The 18,434-nt window shown below is 44.1% G+C and overlaps 1 protein-coding gene across 2 annotated transcripts in view; it reads left to right on the top strand.

Moving 5' to 3' along the window:
- The window catches only part of CAMTA1 (calmodulin binding transcription activator 1), an 894,089-nt gene that overhangs the window by 857,813 nt on the left and 17,842 nt on the right, over positions 1-18,434 (top strand). Inside the window, exons 13-19 of one of the 2 annotated variants that reach the window (XM_068538797.1) lie at positions 6,859-6,998; positions 10,248-10,444; positions 11,162-11,240; positions 11,488-11,803; positions 12,575-12,759; positions 17,337-17,524; positions 18,017-18,263. In XM_068538797.1, coding sequence (XP_068394898.1) covers positions 6,859-6,998; positions 10,248-10,444; positions 11,162-11,240; positions 11,488-11,803; positions 12,575-12,759; positions 17,337-17,524; positions 18,017-18,263 — 1,352 coding nt within the window. Of the gene's footprint in view, positions 1-6,798; positions 6,999-10,247; positions 10,445-11,161; positions 11,241-11,487; positions 11,804-12,235; positions 12,760-17,336; positions 17,525-18,016; positions 18,264-18,434 lie in introns of those variants that run through there. The other variant, XM_068538798.1, reaches the window with a different exon arrangement.

Consider the following 18,434-nt stretch of genomic DNA (forward strand, 5'->3'; position numbering starts at 1 on the left):
GTGTGCTCAAGCCACAAATAACGCGTTTTAAAATAGCAGATGGTATTTGATGATCACGCCTTCATTCATTTACCTGCCAAGGCAAAACTTTCTCTTCTGCTCTGGCAGCAAGGCCGGCGGTGGCCCGGGTCGAGCAGTTGTAATAACAAGCTCCGGTTTGCAGATGTTATTTGTTGGCTGATTTTCAGGCCCTGCAAATCCATGCCCACTTTCTGAGGCTGTTCTAGAAAATGTCTCTTTGGTCTCACACGGTAAAAATGTCATGTTTCTACAACAGCTTAACCTGTTCAGCACTTTTGTAACTAATTAGATCAAGGTGTGCTGCCAGCCACTGTGTTCCAAATATTCCGTTTCACCAGGGAAAAGTAGGAATACCTAGAAGGTAGGGATCTGTATTTATAATGTGAAGCTCAACGGATAAAGGAAAGTGACGTTGCTGTGAAATTCCAGTTTGTGTCTATGAAGAGTCAGATCTTCCTCAGCTTTTCTGCCAGGGTCTTCACCAACACAGTTACATTATTTCCTTACCTGAGCCCCCAGGAAAGGGCAGCCAGCCAGGTAAGTGCCTAGAGCTTTTTCACGTGCTTTCAAGGCACCTCCACTGGGCTCTGATCACTTTGACTGCTCTTTCTTTCCCCAGGGAGTAAGGGGTAAAACTGGCTAATTGGTGTATAGTCCCTGGGAGCCCACTGTGGAGAGCAGAGGCCACTCAGAGCCCTTGCCCCAGAGTTTGGATGACCTCATCCATAATTGGCTTCTGAAGAAGCTTAAATTAGAAAATAATATTCCTTTCCACTGACTGGGCACCCATTCTGTATCTGATACCAAGGATACCAGATGTGCAGACAGCTCGCTCTGGTAGAAATGACATGTGTAAGAAAATAACTATACATTCATTTGCTAAGTGCTATCAGGACACAGAGCAAGACATGAAGATTTGCTGGGTAGACTGGAAAGCACGTGGGTCTGGAGTCTAACCTGTGCTCAAGTCCCTGCCCTGATACTTATGACCTCGGGTAAGTAACACATTTTCGGAGCCTCAGCTTCCTCATCTGTAAAAGGAAGAGGAAAATCAGAGTTGTTTTCCGGATTAGAAATAATACATGTGGAATGTCTGGCCTACATAGATGCCCAGTGGCAGCTACGAATAATAAAACTGAAGGGATGTTTGAGCCACACTCTGAAGAATAAGAAGGTCGCCACGTGGACATGGGGAAAGGTTGGCATCACCCAAGGCGCAAAAACATGTAAGATTCCTGATGGCTTTGGAGAACAGTGAGTATGAGAGGACCCCTAAAAAGTAGCCCGAGGCCGTCAGCAAAGAGCATTCCCTCCCATACCAAACACTTGACGTTTTATTTGTAGGTCACAGGGGAGGCAGTTAAGTGTTTTCTAGCAAGATTATCTGATACAAAGTCAGAAATTGCTTCATGTTGTATGGCTCAGTACAGCCATGAAAATCAGTTCCAAGATTTAAAGTGAGTTGTGCATAATCTAGAGGAGACACTAGGTGCGGCTGAACACCTAAGTCTAGCTAGTCGTTGGTTCCTAACACAGATGCTTTCTTTCATCAGATGCCCAAACACTTGGGATTCTCCATGTTTACAGCAGCAAACCCCAGACCTTCTAAACTTAGAATATACTGTGGGTGTCTGACTTCATGAAGTTTTTTCTGTGTTAAAACTTTGGTACTGCTTAGGAATTTTAGGTCAATATTAATTGGGGGCATTTTTAAAATGAGTCGCTTTGAGGGTTAGGAATCCCTGTCAAAGAGAGATGCAGAGATGCCCCGTGACTGCTGCTGTGCTGTGTGACACTTTGTGCAGTAGCCCTAAGGAGACACATGGACAGGGTGCACCCAGCAAGAGAAAAGGGGACATGAAGCGGGCCAGCAGTTGGCTAGAAATGTTTTTTCATCTTCTTGATCTTTGTAGTACCCAGAGCTATTCTGGGATTAGGAGTGTATTTTTCTTTATGTTTTCTAGTGTTGTTGGAAAATTCTAGGAACTGAAGGATAACAAAGTAGTTGGATATACTACATGCTATATCCTGTACCTGTACTTTTGAGATACAGAAATTAGGCCTAGGCTTCTCTTTTTGTAGTTTAATGTATCAGGAAGATTTCTCTTCAGCATTTATTTTATCGACTTATTATATCCAGGTAACACAGCTACTTCCACCATCATTTTATCTATGTTTCAGATGCCCCCTAGAAGGATAGAGTGAATGCTGCAGTGCTGTGTTAGAGTTGGAGACATTGTATGAACTCACGTTTATTTTCATATAGATAGAAAAATAATTATAGATACGTGTACATACATGGGCTGTTATACTTACAACTTTGTCCTAGCTCTGTGCGCTGAGAGGGCCCAGGAGCAGTGACACCCCAGCAGTAATGAGCACACCTAGCACCCAGATCTTGGTTTCTAAATGCCATTCTCCAATAAAAGAAACCAGGGCTCCCTAGAGAGATTGCTGATTGTAGGGCTGGGACAGGGGAAGTAAAAGATGAGCCTGGAGCAACCGGTAATGCCAGAAAGTAAGGAAGTGCTCGAAAAAGAAGGGAAAAAGGCTGAGGGTATGTCCAAGGGACACAGGAGCCAGCTTGAAAGAGCTCCCAGTGGCCGTGCTGGGACAATTTGGGCAATTAATGTAGTATCGGATGACGACCAAAGTGTAAAATAAATATACATGAGTTCATACTGGTACAGATAAAAGGTTGATCAAGTAAATAAACCACGAAGGACAAATCTTCCTTATAGGAGAACTCCAAATAATATGTGTGGATACTCCTCTATCCACAAGGTGGAGCTTAATTCTCTTCCCCTTGCTCGGCTGGACTTAGGGACTTGCTTCCAAAGGATAGAGTATGGAAAGAGAAAAATAGTAACTTTATCATGGAGCATTCTAGATTTATTAAAGAGCAAATGATCAGGGTCCACATCAGCAGTACATCGTCATTTACCCCCACTTGTGTGATGGGCAGGGCACTTCCCCTCTGTGATCCTCTTGCTAAAAACCCATGACTCCAGTCTAATCATTAGAAAACATATCAGGCCAACTTCAAGGCAGGGACATCTACAAAGTACTTGACAAGTAGTCTTCAAAACTGCTCAAATTGTGAAAAATAAGGGAGTGCTGAGAAACTGTCACAGATCAGAGAAGAGAAAGGCGATTGATTTAACAGCTAAATGCAACATGGTATCCTTGGTTGGATGCTGGAATAGAAAAAAAATACATTAATTCTAATTCAGTTCTGATGGTGTGGTCTAACTCAAGTCTATAATTTAGTGAATAGTAGTGATATACCAGTGTTAGTTGCTGAGTTTTGACAAATGTACCCTAATTGCGTAAGATGTTCATATTAGGGGAAACTGGGTGAAGGGTATGTGGGAACTCCACCATCTTTGCAACCCATCTGTGAATCTCAATTATTCAAAAATTTTAAAAAATTTATTATTTTTTTTAATGTTCCAGAGGTATGACTGGGTAAAAGGTCCCTGTCCAATAGTGGTTCAGACTTAAGAGAGTCTGAACACTTTTAAAAATTCAGTTTATTTCATCTTCACAGGCAGCACAGATAGTGATATTCCCATTTTACAGAGAAAACTGAGGTGCAAAGTGGTCATTATTTTTCCAGAGTCACACAGTGACAGGATTAAACCTGGAGCTCTTCTCTCTACTCCAGTGTTCTTTCCACTATATCATCGCCGCCCAGTCTAGAAATGCTGCTTCTGCTAAAAGGGGTGCAGCTCAAACAGGCTCGGGAAGAGGCTTGGAATGAATCATGAGCCAGACTTGCTGCAAAGCCATCAGCATCATTTACCTTTTGTCTGGGGTACAGGTAGGTGGGTGCGTGTGTCTTGAATGTAGTGGGAAGGAATTGCTGCGTGACAGTTGAAAGATCTCATTCCCTGAAACCACGCAAGTAAATAAACTGCTTTAGAGAAAAGCAGGAGGCAAAGACAGACACCTGGGAAGACATCCCACTTAGAAGAAGAAGAAAGTAATAAAGAGGTAAGATTTGATGGGGATGAGAGAGTAGTGCCTGGTTAGTTGCAGAGAGCAGCGCAAGGAGGTGGATTTTAAATCGTTTTCGAGTGTCGTCAGGTCTGAATTGCCGTGTGCTTGAGAAGACGTACAGCCCAACGCTGTTGGCAGAGCCCGTGTGGATGGACCGGGTGTGATGTACAGGAGGTGACATTTTGCGTGTCCACATTGGGTGGGAACCCGTGCTTTGGCTCGAGCAGGTGGTCCTGGGGTCCTTCTTTAACAAGCACTGGGGTGGAAAGAGGATTCATTCTCGAGGAAGGAGGCTGGGGTCTTAGAGCAGCGGTTCTTGAAAGGTGGTCTCAGACCATAATCATCAGCATCACCCGAGAACGTGTTTGAAATGCAACCTCTAGGCTCACCCAAACCTAGCTAAACCAACACCAACACTCACACCAAAACAAGCTGGGCATTGCCCCCACCAGTGTGTTTCAAGAAGCCCACGGGGTGATTCTGATGCCTGCTGACACCTGAGAACCACTAGGCTGAGCAGACGCCTCCACTCGGGTGGCACACTGCCTGCGGCGGGCACGGGCCAGAGGGTAAGCACCCAGACACCGCTGCCGCCGCAGGGGGGACCCAGACGCATAACCCTGGAGGCTCACGTGCTTCGGGAAGTGGGTGCCCTCAGCTTACTTTCCGTGCAGCCGGGTCTCACGAGGGAGCAGTCCAGTCGCTTCACTCAGACTGTCCTAAGGACAGCGGGGTGGCAACCCCTCAAAGCTGAATCACTGTTGGCTCTGTTTGAAACGTCATGGGCAAGACTGCGGCCAAGTTCATCAGCCCCCTCAATCTGTACGTTATTTGTTTTCCGCTCCTCCCCGCCTCCACAGTGCATTAATTTAACAACCCAGGTTCATTCAGGCTGCAGAAGTTATTTGTTGGCCAACAAAGGAGCACAGGGGTCTCTTCACTAAGCCATCCCCCAGTGCCTGGTACACAGTAGGTGCTCAATAAATATTTGTGCACGAACAAATAGATCTTTAAATGTACTTTTTTAATCAGAAAAAGTTTTTTGCTTCTAATTGTATTACCCTCATCCTATAATTTCACACAATATACAATTAAGATGAGAGATAGCTCTGAATTTGCCAAGTGTTTTACAATAATGTTTTAGTTAATAAAGCTGTAAAGCCGAAACAAGCATCAAGTTGTTGCTTTTGACTTGCCAGTCACAGAGCGGTGGAGACCATCATTTTACCCATCTGAGGAAGCCTTACAGAGGAAAGGAAATATGATCAGAAAGGCTCCGATTCTTGATTCACAGGGTGGCACAGACCTGACTCTCTGGGATGCCAGCTCAGTTGTTTCATGTTTTAATCATCACTACCTCCCCGCTTTGGAGTCAAGAGGCTCAGAGATGCCATTCTGCACGGTATAATTTTCTTAAGAGGCAAAAAACTGCTTCTGAGTATCTTCGCGATGTGCTTCTCAGAGCAGCTTAATCACGTGCGAGAGCTGACTGCACAGTCCACTGTGGTGCCGAACCTGGACACGCAGCCCAGGAGCAGGAGCCAGTGACCCCTGGGGCAGACAGGGCGTCGTGGTGACTGTGTGTTGGCGGGGAGATGCATTGGCAGGGCCTGGCTCCGTGATGTCGGGGAGGGTCGGTCTGCCGTGTCCACGCTTGGCAGGGGATGGGTGGGGGATGGGCGGAGCTGGGGGGACGAGCCGGGGCTGCCTGCGCTGTCACCGCCGCAGCCAGGACAGAGCCACCCCGACGGGCTGAGCACAGCCGGGTGGCGAGCTCTGTGCCCTTCTGCCCCTTGGCGTGACGTGGCATGTTAACCTTGGCCACTGTGCTCCAGACAAGGGCAAGCCGATCTCCGGGAGAAGCGAATCGGATTCTGAACACTCACTTAATAGATGCAAGATTTGCAGGCTGGCAGAAGAAATCATCAGAACCTGGCTATAGAGGCTTAAGCTGTTTCAGTGGGATGAGTGAGGGTCTCTGGGTGGGCTCAGAGATGAGTGGTTGTCTGGATAGCAGGATCAGGAGGGAGCAGGGAGAGTTTATAAACAGACCACGAAGGATAACCGCTGCTCCAGTTGGGATCACACTCTTTACAAGGTAAAATTCTTTGTCCTCAGTTGGCTCCAGATGGAGAAGTCCCACGTTCTACAAAATTTCCGTTTTCTAAGGAGGAGGGCATGGAGTAAGGATTCTAGAATCAACTCTGAAGTCACTTTGTTTTCCATTAGTGGTCACAGGATGACCACGGCCATGGCCAGTGCATCACAAGCAGATCCATTCTTACCTAACCCCAGCTCTAATGTATGTGTGTGTCTGTGGCTAGAGCCTGGATCAGAAAATAAAATCTTTTTTTTTTTTTTTTTTTTTTAGTGTGTGGGCAAAAGATACTACTTAAAAAAAAAATCTAGATATCTATATCTGTGTGGGGTTGTATGTGTTCTTCTTTCCCATAATGATTGCTTTCTTCCAGTGATTTAAATTAAATTGTATTCATTTCATTTGTTTGCTCTAGAGGCCTATCTACCAGATCTCTCTTCACGGTTTCCATTGGGGAATTTGCCAAAGAAATGAGGTCCAGGAACCTGAAACCAGGACCTTGACAAAAAGAGGTTTTCTGTTCCTTCAGCTGAGAACTGTGGGCTGCTGTCGAGGCTGCAGTCTTGTGTGAAGTGTCAGGGTCACTACCGCGCTGGAGAAATCCAGCCTGGACAAACCCCGTGTGATTTGGTTGAGTTGGTGGCCATCTTGGATGGCCGCCCTGCAGGCTCGCCTAGGCCACGTGTTAATGGCCCTTCTTCCAGAACACAACCTCACTCTTCCTTGTTCTGCCCTAGATAACCAGTTCAGGATGTCCATCCTTGAGCGACTGGAGCAGATGGAAAGGAGGATGGCTGAGATGACCGGGTCCCAGCAGCACAAGCAGGGGAACGGAGGAGGGGGCAGCGGGAGTGGGAACGGAGGAAGCCAAGCTCAGGTACGAGTCGGCGCGGACTGTCGCCTTTCGTGGTGTCTAATGTTTGATCGATGTGTGAGGCTGTCGATCACAAGTCCCTTCTCTGCTGCTGCTGGCGCCCTTCCTGGAAGAGGCAAAAGGCAGGGGGGTGCTTTGTAGTCCCTGTGTTTCTGAGTATTCAACTCCGTGTGCTGGGGAAGAAGCCTTGGACTGTGGGGCTTCTCAGTGGTTCATCTCCCTAAGCCTTAAATCACTTACTGATTTCAGAAGTCACTGCAGTTAGCTGCCAGCGGGAGGGCGGGCATCCAGTGACAGAACAGAGGCCAAGAGATGACTCAGATGCGCTGGGCTCAGAGTTCAATTAGAACCTATTTTGTGTTTTGTGTTCTATCTTTATCTCAAGTATAAATAGAGAACATAATTGTTTTATAAGGGCCCAGAGAAACTGTTTTGGTAATTTTTCAGTGCAGAACGGTAGAATATTATACATTCTGTCATTGTTATATATGCTTTTTCATCAGTTCCGTGATGAATGCATTATTATTGTCAGGTACAGGGAAATCATCAAATATTATTTTAGAGTCCCATTAGTCTTGAAGGCTTTATGTCAATTTCATTTAGGAGCTTCATTTTGGGGAAGTTTCCTAGGCAGAAATTATTTTTCAGGAGGCCCTAGAATAAATTTTTTTTAATTAATTCTTTTTTTTTTTTTTTTGGCTTTGTTGGGTCTTCATTGCTGCGTGCGGGCTTTCTCTAGTTGCGGCGAGCAGGGGCTACTCTTTGTTGCAGTGCATGGCCTTCTCATTGCGGTGGCTTCTCTTGTTGCGGAGCACGGGCTCTAGGAGTGTGGGCTCCGTAGTTGTGGCGCACGGGCTTAGTTGCTCCGTGGCATGTGAGATCTTCCCGGACCAGGGATTAAACCCGTTTTCCCCTGCATTGGTAGGCGGATTCTTAACCCCTGCGCCACCGGGACTGATGGTGTTTCTTACCTCCACCACTGAGACATCACCTAAAAACCTCAAATAATTCCCCCTCTTTCTCTTCAAGATGAATGTTGATTTTTTTCTGAACAATTACATTTTTAAGTGAACATTTGGAGTTTTATGATCCTTGTAAATATCAAGTGTTAGTAATATTTTTAATAATAGATGAAACACATCTATTTCATCACAATAGATGAAAACAAAGCATATGGTACCACACCCCCGAAAGTAACCTTTTTCCGGGAATTTCCTTCTTATTTCTCTCCTATCTTCAGAAATCAATGGAAAAGGAAAGACTTGGCACAAAGTAAAATATTATTAAGGCTTCCTGTCTGCCTGATATTACTGTTTTATAAAAAGAAGTAAACATTATTTACTATCTATCTCATGGCTAAAATAAGAGATTCCCATGAAATCCTTTTTCTTTCACCAACAAAGGCTGCATAAAGGGAATGGAGAGTAGTGTCATTTTATAGCTCAACTATCTGGCAACTGTCCTATTGTCTGATCCCATATTAACTGCTATTGAATACTCTTTCATCAGTTTAAGTTGGCTTCAATAAATATCTGTGTCTACCTTATGTGATAGAGATGGAACTGTTTTTGTTAATGCAAAGAAATTCCCTCTTTGCTCACTGCCAAGTGACTTCCGTGTGCCCCTGAATGTGTCTGTCTGGTGTGTATAGAGCAGCCGTGCCTGGGCCTTTCGAGTCAAGGTCATTCTGCTGCAGGTCGGGGTTGCCCGACTGTGCTCCTCTAAACATGTCACGACAGTTCTAGTGAGGGTGACATTATAACCATCCTCTGCCTTTTTATTTTTGCAGGCATTTTTTTTTTCCAGATTTCAAAACAAAAAACAATGAGGAGCAACAGTGTTTCTGTAGTAATTGAATTTCATGGGGTTTGTAACTGGACAAAATACCTTTAAAATAATACCAGGGAGGAGAATTAGACCAGAAGGGCCATTTATTCGGGGTGGGGCGGGGGGGGGGGGTGTGAAACGTAAAAGTGCTAGAGCAGAGACTCAGATAAGCTGCTGAGGTTCCTAACTTTGATTTTATTTTTCTTCTTTCAAACCTCCTTTTACAAAAAAGAGAAGAAAGCCAGGTGGCTAACATGAGTGAATTTCTCTTTCTCGTGTGCCTCTGTTGTCAGCAAGAACGCTTAAATTTCGAGGTCTCTCATGCCTTCCCCAGTGTCCTTTATGCTTTATATGAAGGACTGGGTTATTACTGGAATTTTAGAAATCTGTTTTTTCAATTGAGATATAATTGACATATAACATCGTGTTAGTTTCGGGTGTACAACATAATGATTCGGTATTTGTGTGCATTGCAAAATGATCACCATGATAAGCCTAGTTAACACACATCATCACACATAGTTACAAATTTGTTTTTCCTTGTGATGAGAACTTTTAAGATCTGCTGTCTTAGCAACTCTCCAGTATGCAGTACAGTCTTATAAACTATAAATGCCATGCTGTACATTACATCCCCAGGACTTACTTGTTTTATAACTGGAAGTTTATACCTTTTGACCCCCTTCACCCATTTTGCCCACCTCCTCCCCCCGCCTCTGGCAACTATCAGGCTGTTCTCTGTATCTGCGAAGTCAGGAGGCTTTTGTGTGTGTGTTTGTGTGTGTGTGTGTGTGTGTGTGTGTGTTTTAAGATTCCGCATATAAGTGGCATCATACAGTATTTGTCTTTCTCTGACTCATTTCACTTAATGTAACGCCCTCAAGGTCCATCCATGTTGTTGCAAATGTATTACTGGATATTTCTAAGTGCTTCTTTAGGGAGAAAAATCCCCATCTGAGTGACTTAATTCTCCTTCAGAAGGAGCAGGGGAGTCAAGACCTCCAGGCAGCCGGTGGTGGAAGCATAAGTTACCCTGCCTTGCTCGCCCCTGACAGTTTACTGCCTGCAGTGTTTCCTTCAACTGGGAGGCTGGGGCCATGTTTTCTGTTCGTTTCCTTTTTAGCAGTATATACTTTCCCTGAGCTGGATCAGCACAAAGCTCACAATCAGAGCGTCAGCTGCAGCGGACAGACTCTGACATCCTTAGAATTACAGAAAATTACCGTGTGCCCGGCTGCGGACATGTGCCGCTGAGCTGGACGCAGCACGTTCTGTTCTCCCTTTCGAGATGTCTTATTTTCAGCTTCATGCTTCCCATTTTCTGTTGCAAATCATGAAGCACTGGTTTCCCACGCCGGCATCCGAACGCTGACTTGGTGCAGGGCCTTTGGTCCTCCGATCGGAACGCGTGCCGTTTCATTACAGTGCGCGCCTGGCCCCGGGACCCTGGGGAGCTGCTTTGAGAGCCGCGTGGTTGTCGTGTGCGAGAAGATGATGAGTCGCGCCTGCTGGGCAAAGTCCAAGCATCTGATCCACTCCAAGACTTTCCGTGGAATGACCCTCCTCCACCTGGCCGCGGCCCAGGGTTACGCCACCCTCATCCAGACCCTCATCAAATGGCGGTAAGGCTGGGGCCCGATGGCTGCTGTCATCCTCACCCCTCAACAGGAGTTCCTCTTAGGGGGTCCACTGGTGGAGGGCAATCTGGCCATTCGGGGAGCGTGGTAGCCTGAGAGCCAAGGGCTCTCTCTGTGGACAGTTCCAAGAAGTTCTATGAACTTTTCTGCCCGAGAAGTCCTGAGTGAGATGCTGGACTAAACATTGGACTTTTGTTTTTTTCTTTTTTAATTTTTTAAATTTATTTATTTTATTTATCTATGGCTGCGTTGGGTCTTCGTTTCTGTGCGAGGGCTTTCTCCGGTTGTGGCGAGCGGGGGCCACTCTTCATTGCGGTGCGCGGGCCTCTCACTATCGCAGCCTCTCTTGTTGCGGAGCACAGGCTCCAGACGCGCAGGCTCAGTAGTTGTGGCTCACAGGCCTAGTCGCTCCGCGGCATGTGGGATCTTCCCAGACCAGGGCTCGAACCCATGTCCCCTGCATTGGCAGGCAGATTCTCAACCACTGCGCCACCAGGGAAGCCCCAACATTGGACTTTTTATTTCCCCTGGGCCTCTGGCAAAACGGAGAGCCCAGAGCACCCTAGGGAGTCTGGGGCTGTATTTCTTCACTCCAGGAATGTGAGACGCCCAGTTTGGTTTCATCTCTGTGGGTTTCATAACGTTCTGGTATTTTTTAACATGGATTCATTGTGCAGTAATTTCTGGTGCTGTTCGTTCCAGCACAAAGCATGCAGATAGCATTGATTTGGAACTGGAGGTTGACCCCTTGAATGTGGACCACTTCTCCTGTACTCCTCTGGTAAGAAATGGGTTCATTTATTCCCCGAACTGTTCTTCTAGGCTGGCATAGGGATGTGCTTGGTTCCCTTTGTATTATCCCTCATTGAACATACGACATGTATCGGAGCTACTTTGTAATGGTAACGTTTTATGGCCCCATTGAGATCGGTGCCAAGGACCAGTTTGTCAATTGGCAGCAATGGCAAAAGTCAAATATGTTTTTTAACTCGTACTGAGGAAGCTCACTTTGTCTCTCTGTTTTTCAGATGTGGGCATGTGCTCTCGGGCACTTAGAAGCAGCTGTCGTGCTGTACAAGTGGGACCGTCGGGCCATCTCTATTCCGGACTCTCTAGGAAGGCTGCCTTTGGGAATTGCCAGGTCAAGGGGTCATGTGAAATTAGCAGAGTGTCTGGAGCACCTGCAGAGGGACGAACAGGCTCAGCTTGGACAGAACCCCAGAATCCACTGTCCTCCAAGCGAGGAACCCAGTGCAGAGAGCTGGATGACCCAGTGGCACAGCGAAACCATCAACTCCCCAGAAATACCCAAAGGAGTCACTGTTATTGCAAGTACCAATCCAGGTAAACATTTTAAATGATTACCTCTCAGAACTCGGCAGATTTCCCTTTTGCTTTCATGCAGCTACCCTCAGAAAAGTCCATAGGATATTCACATACATTTAAGGGTTTGGGGATTTTTTTTTTTAGTGTTTCTAATTTTCCTTTTAGTTATTAGAATGCCTAGTGCTTCCCCTGGCCCATCCCACCCCAAAACTGCAGAAAGTAGCAAAAAAAAAAAAAAAACAAACTATGTTCGTGCAAGAAAGAGCTACAGATTTTGGAGGAGGATTATCTGATTGTAGTATATGCTGCTGGGGAGTATTGAAATGTGAGGGACATGTCTTGAGTTCTGGCTTTGCGCTTTGTGTCTCTCAGGCATAGAGAAAGTGTTAATTCTTTAGGATTCCTAATCGTATCGCCTGTCCTGACTATCCTTTCTACTGTACTTTTCAGAGCTGAGAAGACCTCGGTCTGAACCCTCTAATTACTACAGCAGTGAGAGCCACAAAGATTATCCAGCTCCCAAAAAGCATAAATTGAACCCTGAGTACTTCCAGGCAAGGCAGGAGAAGCTGCTTTCCACTGCACTGAGTCTGGAACAGCCAAATATCAGGAAGCAGAGCCCTAGTTCTAAGCAGTCTGTCCCCGAGAGAATCAGCCCCAGTGAAGGAGTGAGGGACTACAGCCGGGAAATCTCCCCTCCCACTCCAGAGACTGCAGGATTCCAAGCCTCTGGATCTCAGCCGGTAGTAAAGTGGAATTCCAAAGATCTTTACATTGGTGTGTCTACAGTACAGGTGACTGGAAATCCGAAGGGGACCAGTGTAGGAAAGGATGCAACACCTTCACAGGTGCGTCCACGGGAACCAATGAGTGTCCTGATGATGGCTAACAGAGAGGTGGTGAACACAGAGCTGGGGTCCTACCGTGATAGTGCAGAAAGTGAGGAGTGCTCACAACCCATGGATGATATACAGGTGAGCGTGGGGAAGGTAAACCTGCAGAGGCTGGTCCATCCGTCCTAGCTTCCTTGATCTTTACTGCCAATTTCGAGAGGTCATGTCATTTTCTCACCAGTGAAGGGTTCGAAGTCTGGGCTTATAATATAAGAATTTTGGACTGTCTTCTTTACTTGGGCCACGTTTTCACTTGTGACTCAAGCATTGTGAACAGGGCCTAAATACCAGGGACCCAGATCTCAGTAGAGCCTTGTACTAGCTCCTCAAAACTCCTACAATAAGTCTTTTGCTTCCTCCTTGCATCCAGGGTGACTGATTTTGCTGTCTTAAGTACTAGTGAGAGTCACAGCCTGATAATGGCTAAAACAGGAGGCCTGTGGGTAGAATTTGAATGATGTAAGTGATTTGATAAGCACAACAAGCATCTAGTCCTTGTAAAGGCATCTATCGTCTGAGGCTCTCATGAGGTACAGTGGAATATCCCTAAAGCTGATAATTGACTGCTTTTATAATAAATCCAGGATCCCTTTAGGGCATCACACTTGTTACAGATTAAGAGAATACATACTGAAGTAAATTTGAGGTTAGGCTCTTAAACAAGCAAATTCCATTAATTAAAATATACTCTATGGGGAGGACAAAATGAGCATCCTCAGAACATGTGTCTGACTTCCTCTCTTTCCCTCTTCCCGTTGATAGAATCCAAAACAAATATAAAAGGAGAAAACTCCCATAAGAAATTCACTAGGGCACCTGTGCCTGTAGAAATGATTGGGGATCTCGTATCCCAGACAACATTCCTAGATAGGTCTGGTTGCTAAAACACTCCTGTTCATTGCATCCCAGGGGACCCTTCCTACCAGCCCCCACTGTTTAGCACAGGACAAGAATCATGCACGCTTACCAGTATGTTTCCATCCCTGGTGCGTGGTGGGCGCCCCGCTACTGATCTACCAACCACTACAATTGTGGGGAGGCCTTCCCCAGGAAATCAAATAATATTTGAGATGAGGGGTTGGCACATTTTTTCTGGAAAGGGCCAAATAGTAAATATTTCAGGCTTTGTGGGCAATACAGACTTTGTCATGACTGTTCAGTCTGCCTTTGTAGCACAAAAGCAGCCTTAGACAGTATTAAACAAATGAGTGGGCCATGTGCCAATAAAACTTTATTTACACAAACAGCTAGCTAGATTTGACCTGCCATAGTTAAAGCCCTGTTTTAAACAATTTCTGTTGGAGCCCATACTAGATATTAATTCTGAGCAATCAGAACAATATTTATAAATATAAACATACAATAATAAATCACCAGACTATGAAAATCAGCAGCTTAAAAGAGGGGAACCAAGATGAGCATCTAGAACAGTGCTGGCCACCAGAACTTTCTGTAGTGATGGAAACACTCTATGTCTGCCCTGTCCAATATGGTAGCCAGTGGCCATGTATGGTACTGAGCATTGGAAGTGTATTCAGTGTGACTCGGGAATTGAATTTCTAATTTTACTTAAGTTTAATTAATTTAAGTTTGAATAGCCATTGGATAGCACAGCTTTAGAGCAACTGGCCCTTACTGAAACAGTTGATGCAGGAAATAGAAAAAAACCTAAAGAAAATCTACTTTATATTTTCACTGAAACTTCAGAGAATATTTTGCTAATTTAAGAGCACATAACTATGAAAAAAGCAGCAGTCTAAAGAAGCATTTTAGCCAAATGAAAAAAATAACAACTAAAATTAATGAAATAATTCAAGAAATGGCAAGCCAGAGTTCATGGAGGAGTGAACAGTAAAACCAGTAATACTGATATCTCTGAATAATTATTGATAGTGTGGTTGCATGATAAGCAATTCTTTAAATGGAAGAGGAATAATGTTTCAAAAAATAATCTAGAACTAAGATTCTAAATTTTTTTAACAAAACCAGGGAGGTAGGGAAAGGAAGGTAAAAGTGTACTAAAGCAGTTCCCCTGTCCAGGGAAAATAAAAGTTTGTTCCAATTATGATATTGATAGATATGTATAGCCTGAAATATGCTTGTTAGAAATGTCAAGTTAATAGGTAGTGTAAAAACAGGCTACAGAATTTCTATGTCATTTAAGGGGGAAAAAAGAAAATTTGGCCCATTCAGGAAAAGTTCAGTAATGGTAATAAAGAAAAAAGCAACAATAAAAATAATACTCTATAACATAATATTATAGGAATATTTTCAAACATGACTTATTCCCACTTTGGAAACTGTTAATTCTATTAAAAGATTCTCAGATTGGGTAAAAAAAAAAAAAAAAAAAAAAAAAAGGAAGCAAAATATACTATATACTGCTTGTAAAAGAATTAAAATGAAATGAAACAGAAAGAATGAAAACGATGTGATAGGTAAAGATATAACAGACAAATGAATATAAAAAGAAAAAAGATAAAAAGTACAGGTAAGGCAAATGGTATATATATATATATATATATATATATATATATATATATATATATATATATATGTAATTTGTCAAAACGATATGACCGTAATGAGCCGTTATGCACCTAACAACATAGCTTCTAAATATTAAAGCAAGTAAAGATGAAGAAATGTGGAACCATAACTGTAATCATAGTGTGAGACTAACACAACTGTTTCAAAATTTGTCAGCTCAAGTATGAAGAGGATATGAAAATATTGACAATACAATTAGAAAGTTTGACTTTGTATGTATATTTAATATATGATATATATAATTATGTAGATGTATGAATACACATAGTAAATATACATATCAGTGATCTTTTTAGATATCCAAGCCCATTTATGAAAACTGCTCATATACTAGGACCCAAAGAGAATGTAAATAAAAACCCAACATCATTTGAATAAAAAACCTGAAAGTCATTTAAATTCCATGGCCTTTTGTAGCTATCACAATGAAAAATCAGCTACTTGGTATCTCAGAATGTTGCATTTATTATGATATTAAGGTGTTCTTACACTGACACGTGTTTATAAAATAGAGGATTTGGGAGAGGAGTGACTACAGATAGTTATAACCTTCCATCTCCAGAAATTCCACTTTTTAATACTTTCATGAAAAATAAATCAAGGTAGGACTTACCTCCTCCTGTTTGACTCACAAACCAAGAGAGCCAATATAGAAGGAAAAGAAAAACTGATATTTTTTTCCCTAAATGTTTTCGTTTTTATTCCTGTCACAATAATTCTTGTTCTTTGTTGAATATTTAGAAAATTACCCAAGATAAGTGTTTTTAAGAGTTTTATTGAGGTGTAATTTACATACCATAAAATTCACTCTTAAGTGTTCAGTGTAATGAACTTCAGTGAATTTATACAGCTGTGCAATCATCGCAGTCCCATTTAGAACACTTCCATCACCCCCCAAAAGTTCCCTGTGCCCCTTTGCAGTCACCCTCTGTTCCCATACCAGCCCTGGGCAACCGCCGATCTGATTTCTCTCCCCAAGAATTTTGCTTTTTCTAGAAATGTTGTATAAATGGAATCATAAACTGTCATATTCTGTGTCTGGCTTCTTTCACTTAGCATAATGTTTTTCAGGTTCACGCATGTTGTAAGATAAGCATTTTGTCATTTTTGTATAGATCCTTTCAGAACATTTTCAATTCACTTAAAAACTTAAACTGCTATATTTCAACTTCCATTTTCAAGAGATGTGCAAGGAAACTTTTAAAAACAAGGTTATATCTCTGATTCTGACCAAATATATCTACTCCAGACTAGTTCTGAGGATTCCTAAATGCATCCATTAGGAATGTATTTTGGGTGCATGTATCAGCAACCTAACTCCAGTGGTTTAATAAGAAAATGACTTATTCTTCTCATAGAAGTCCAGAGGTTCAGTTGCTCAATAATGCCATCCGGGACCAGGATTTTTTCTGGATTTTCTGTTCTTTTGCCTCTCCTCTTCGTGCTTGTTGCTTTATGGTTGTAATGTGGCTTCTGGAGCTCATCTGTAGTCAGAGCAGGAAGAGGAAGGGAAAGGGCCAGGTGCATCGATACCTTTCATCAGGAAAGCAAAAGCTTTGCGCAGAGCCCACCCAGCAGACTTCTGTGCAGTCTCCTGTCCAGAAGTGGGTCACGGATCCCCCCCTTGGTGCACGGAAGGTGGGAAACCAAGAAGGGGATTAGGACAGTTGGCTTGTATCAGTCACGAGCTGTCCCCTGGATGTTGGCTCGTTGCTGCTCTCTACAAAACGGGTTCTCTGGGCAAGGCAAAATGGGGTGATGGTGGTCAGGTAACCAGTAGTGTCACTACAATAATATGACCAGGACTGCCCAGTCATAGCATCCTTAACTGGTTGGTCCTAGCTGAGAGTAGAAAGTAGGCACAAGCCAGACGTTCTCGAAGACTTAAGGTTCGGGACCAAACTATGGTTTGGAGATAAGCAGATCTGGGATCTCAGCACATTCAGGTGAATCGGAAAACCTTACGATGAGATTGGAGGGCACTGGACTGAGGTGTAAGCCCGCCCTCTCTCCTTTCTTTCTTTCCAAGGTGGGGGGAGTGGAGGTAGGCCTGGATAACCTCTAAGGTGCCACCCTAACCTGAGTGTTCTGTGACCTCCGGGCTCCAGGTGAACATGATGACCTTGGCAGAGCACATCATTGAAGCCACCCCTGAGCGGATCAAGCAGGAGAACTTTGTGCCCATGGAGTCCCCGGCATTGGAGAGGACAGACGCGGCCACCATCAGCAGTACGATGAGCTGGCTGGCCGGTTACCTAGCTGACGTAGACCATCTGCCAAATGCCGCCCAGATCAGGTCAGTAGTGTCTGTGGGCCACTCCCCAGGGCAAGTTCCTGGGTTTATGTGGAGGCTCAGGAGGCCCACTGGATCTGAGGAGTTCCGTGTAATGAACGCCCTTGTCAAGGAAGGAAGGAAACGTTAGGACGAGTTCCATTGCCTCTTCCAAGGCCCCCTTATGTCCTCACCTCTCCCATGATTTTTCTTCCCACATCAGAGCGCAGGATATAATGTATCTTAGTGATCCCCCGCCAGTTCAACTGCAGTTTCACAATTGGATAGTGGACTCAGTGGATTTAGTACTTAGCACAGTACTAAACTCATAACAGGTGCTCAATGTGAAGTTACTAATTGAAGGACATTCAGAGTCTGCTTAGCAGCTCTCTGGCCTGAGTGAAGGCCTATCCTTCATGGTCCACAGTAGGTACCATCTTGTCTCGTTGACCAGCGTGCAATGGACCATGCAAACCAATCACCAGCCTCTCTCCCCTGTGTCTCCTCTTGTTTCAGAAGTGCATATAACGAGCCTCTAACCCCTTCTTCTAATACCAGCCTGAGCCCTGTAGGCTCACCAGTCAGTGAAATAGCTTTCGAGAAACCCAGCCTTCCCTCCGCCGCAGACTGGTCTGAATTCCTGAGTGCGTCTACCAGTGAGAAGGTGGAGAATGAATTTGCTCAGCTGACTCTGTCTGATCACGAACAGAGAGAACTCTATGAAGCGGCCAGGCTTGTCCAGACAGCTTTCCGGAAATACAAGGTAAAAGACAACAGAGTCCTGATGTGGTGACACTCTTAAGATCGGAAAAAGTCAGAGTCATTCAAACTAAAACATATGCTGTTTCTTTTTTTTTTCTTCTGAGTTGATAGAATTGTTATTTGACATTATTAATTAGGTCCCATGAGATTATTAATAATTGTCAGAAGCTTT

This window comes from Eschrichtius robustus, chromosome 3 (genome assembly GCF_028021215.1).
Source record: "Eschrichtius robustus isolate mEscRob2 chromosome 3, mEscRob2.pri, whole genome shotgun sequence".
In the NCBI taxonomy this organism is placed as follows: domain Eukaryota; kingdom Metazoa; phylum Chordata; class Mammalia; order Artiodactyla; family Eschrichtiidae; genus Eschrichtius; species Eschrichtius robustus.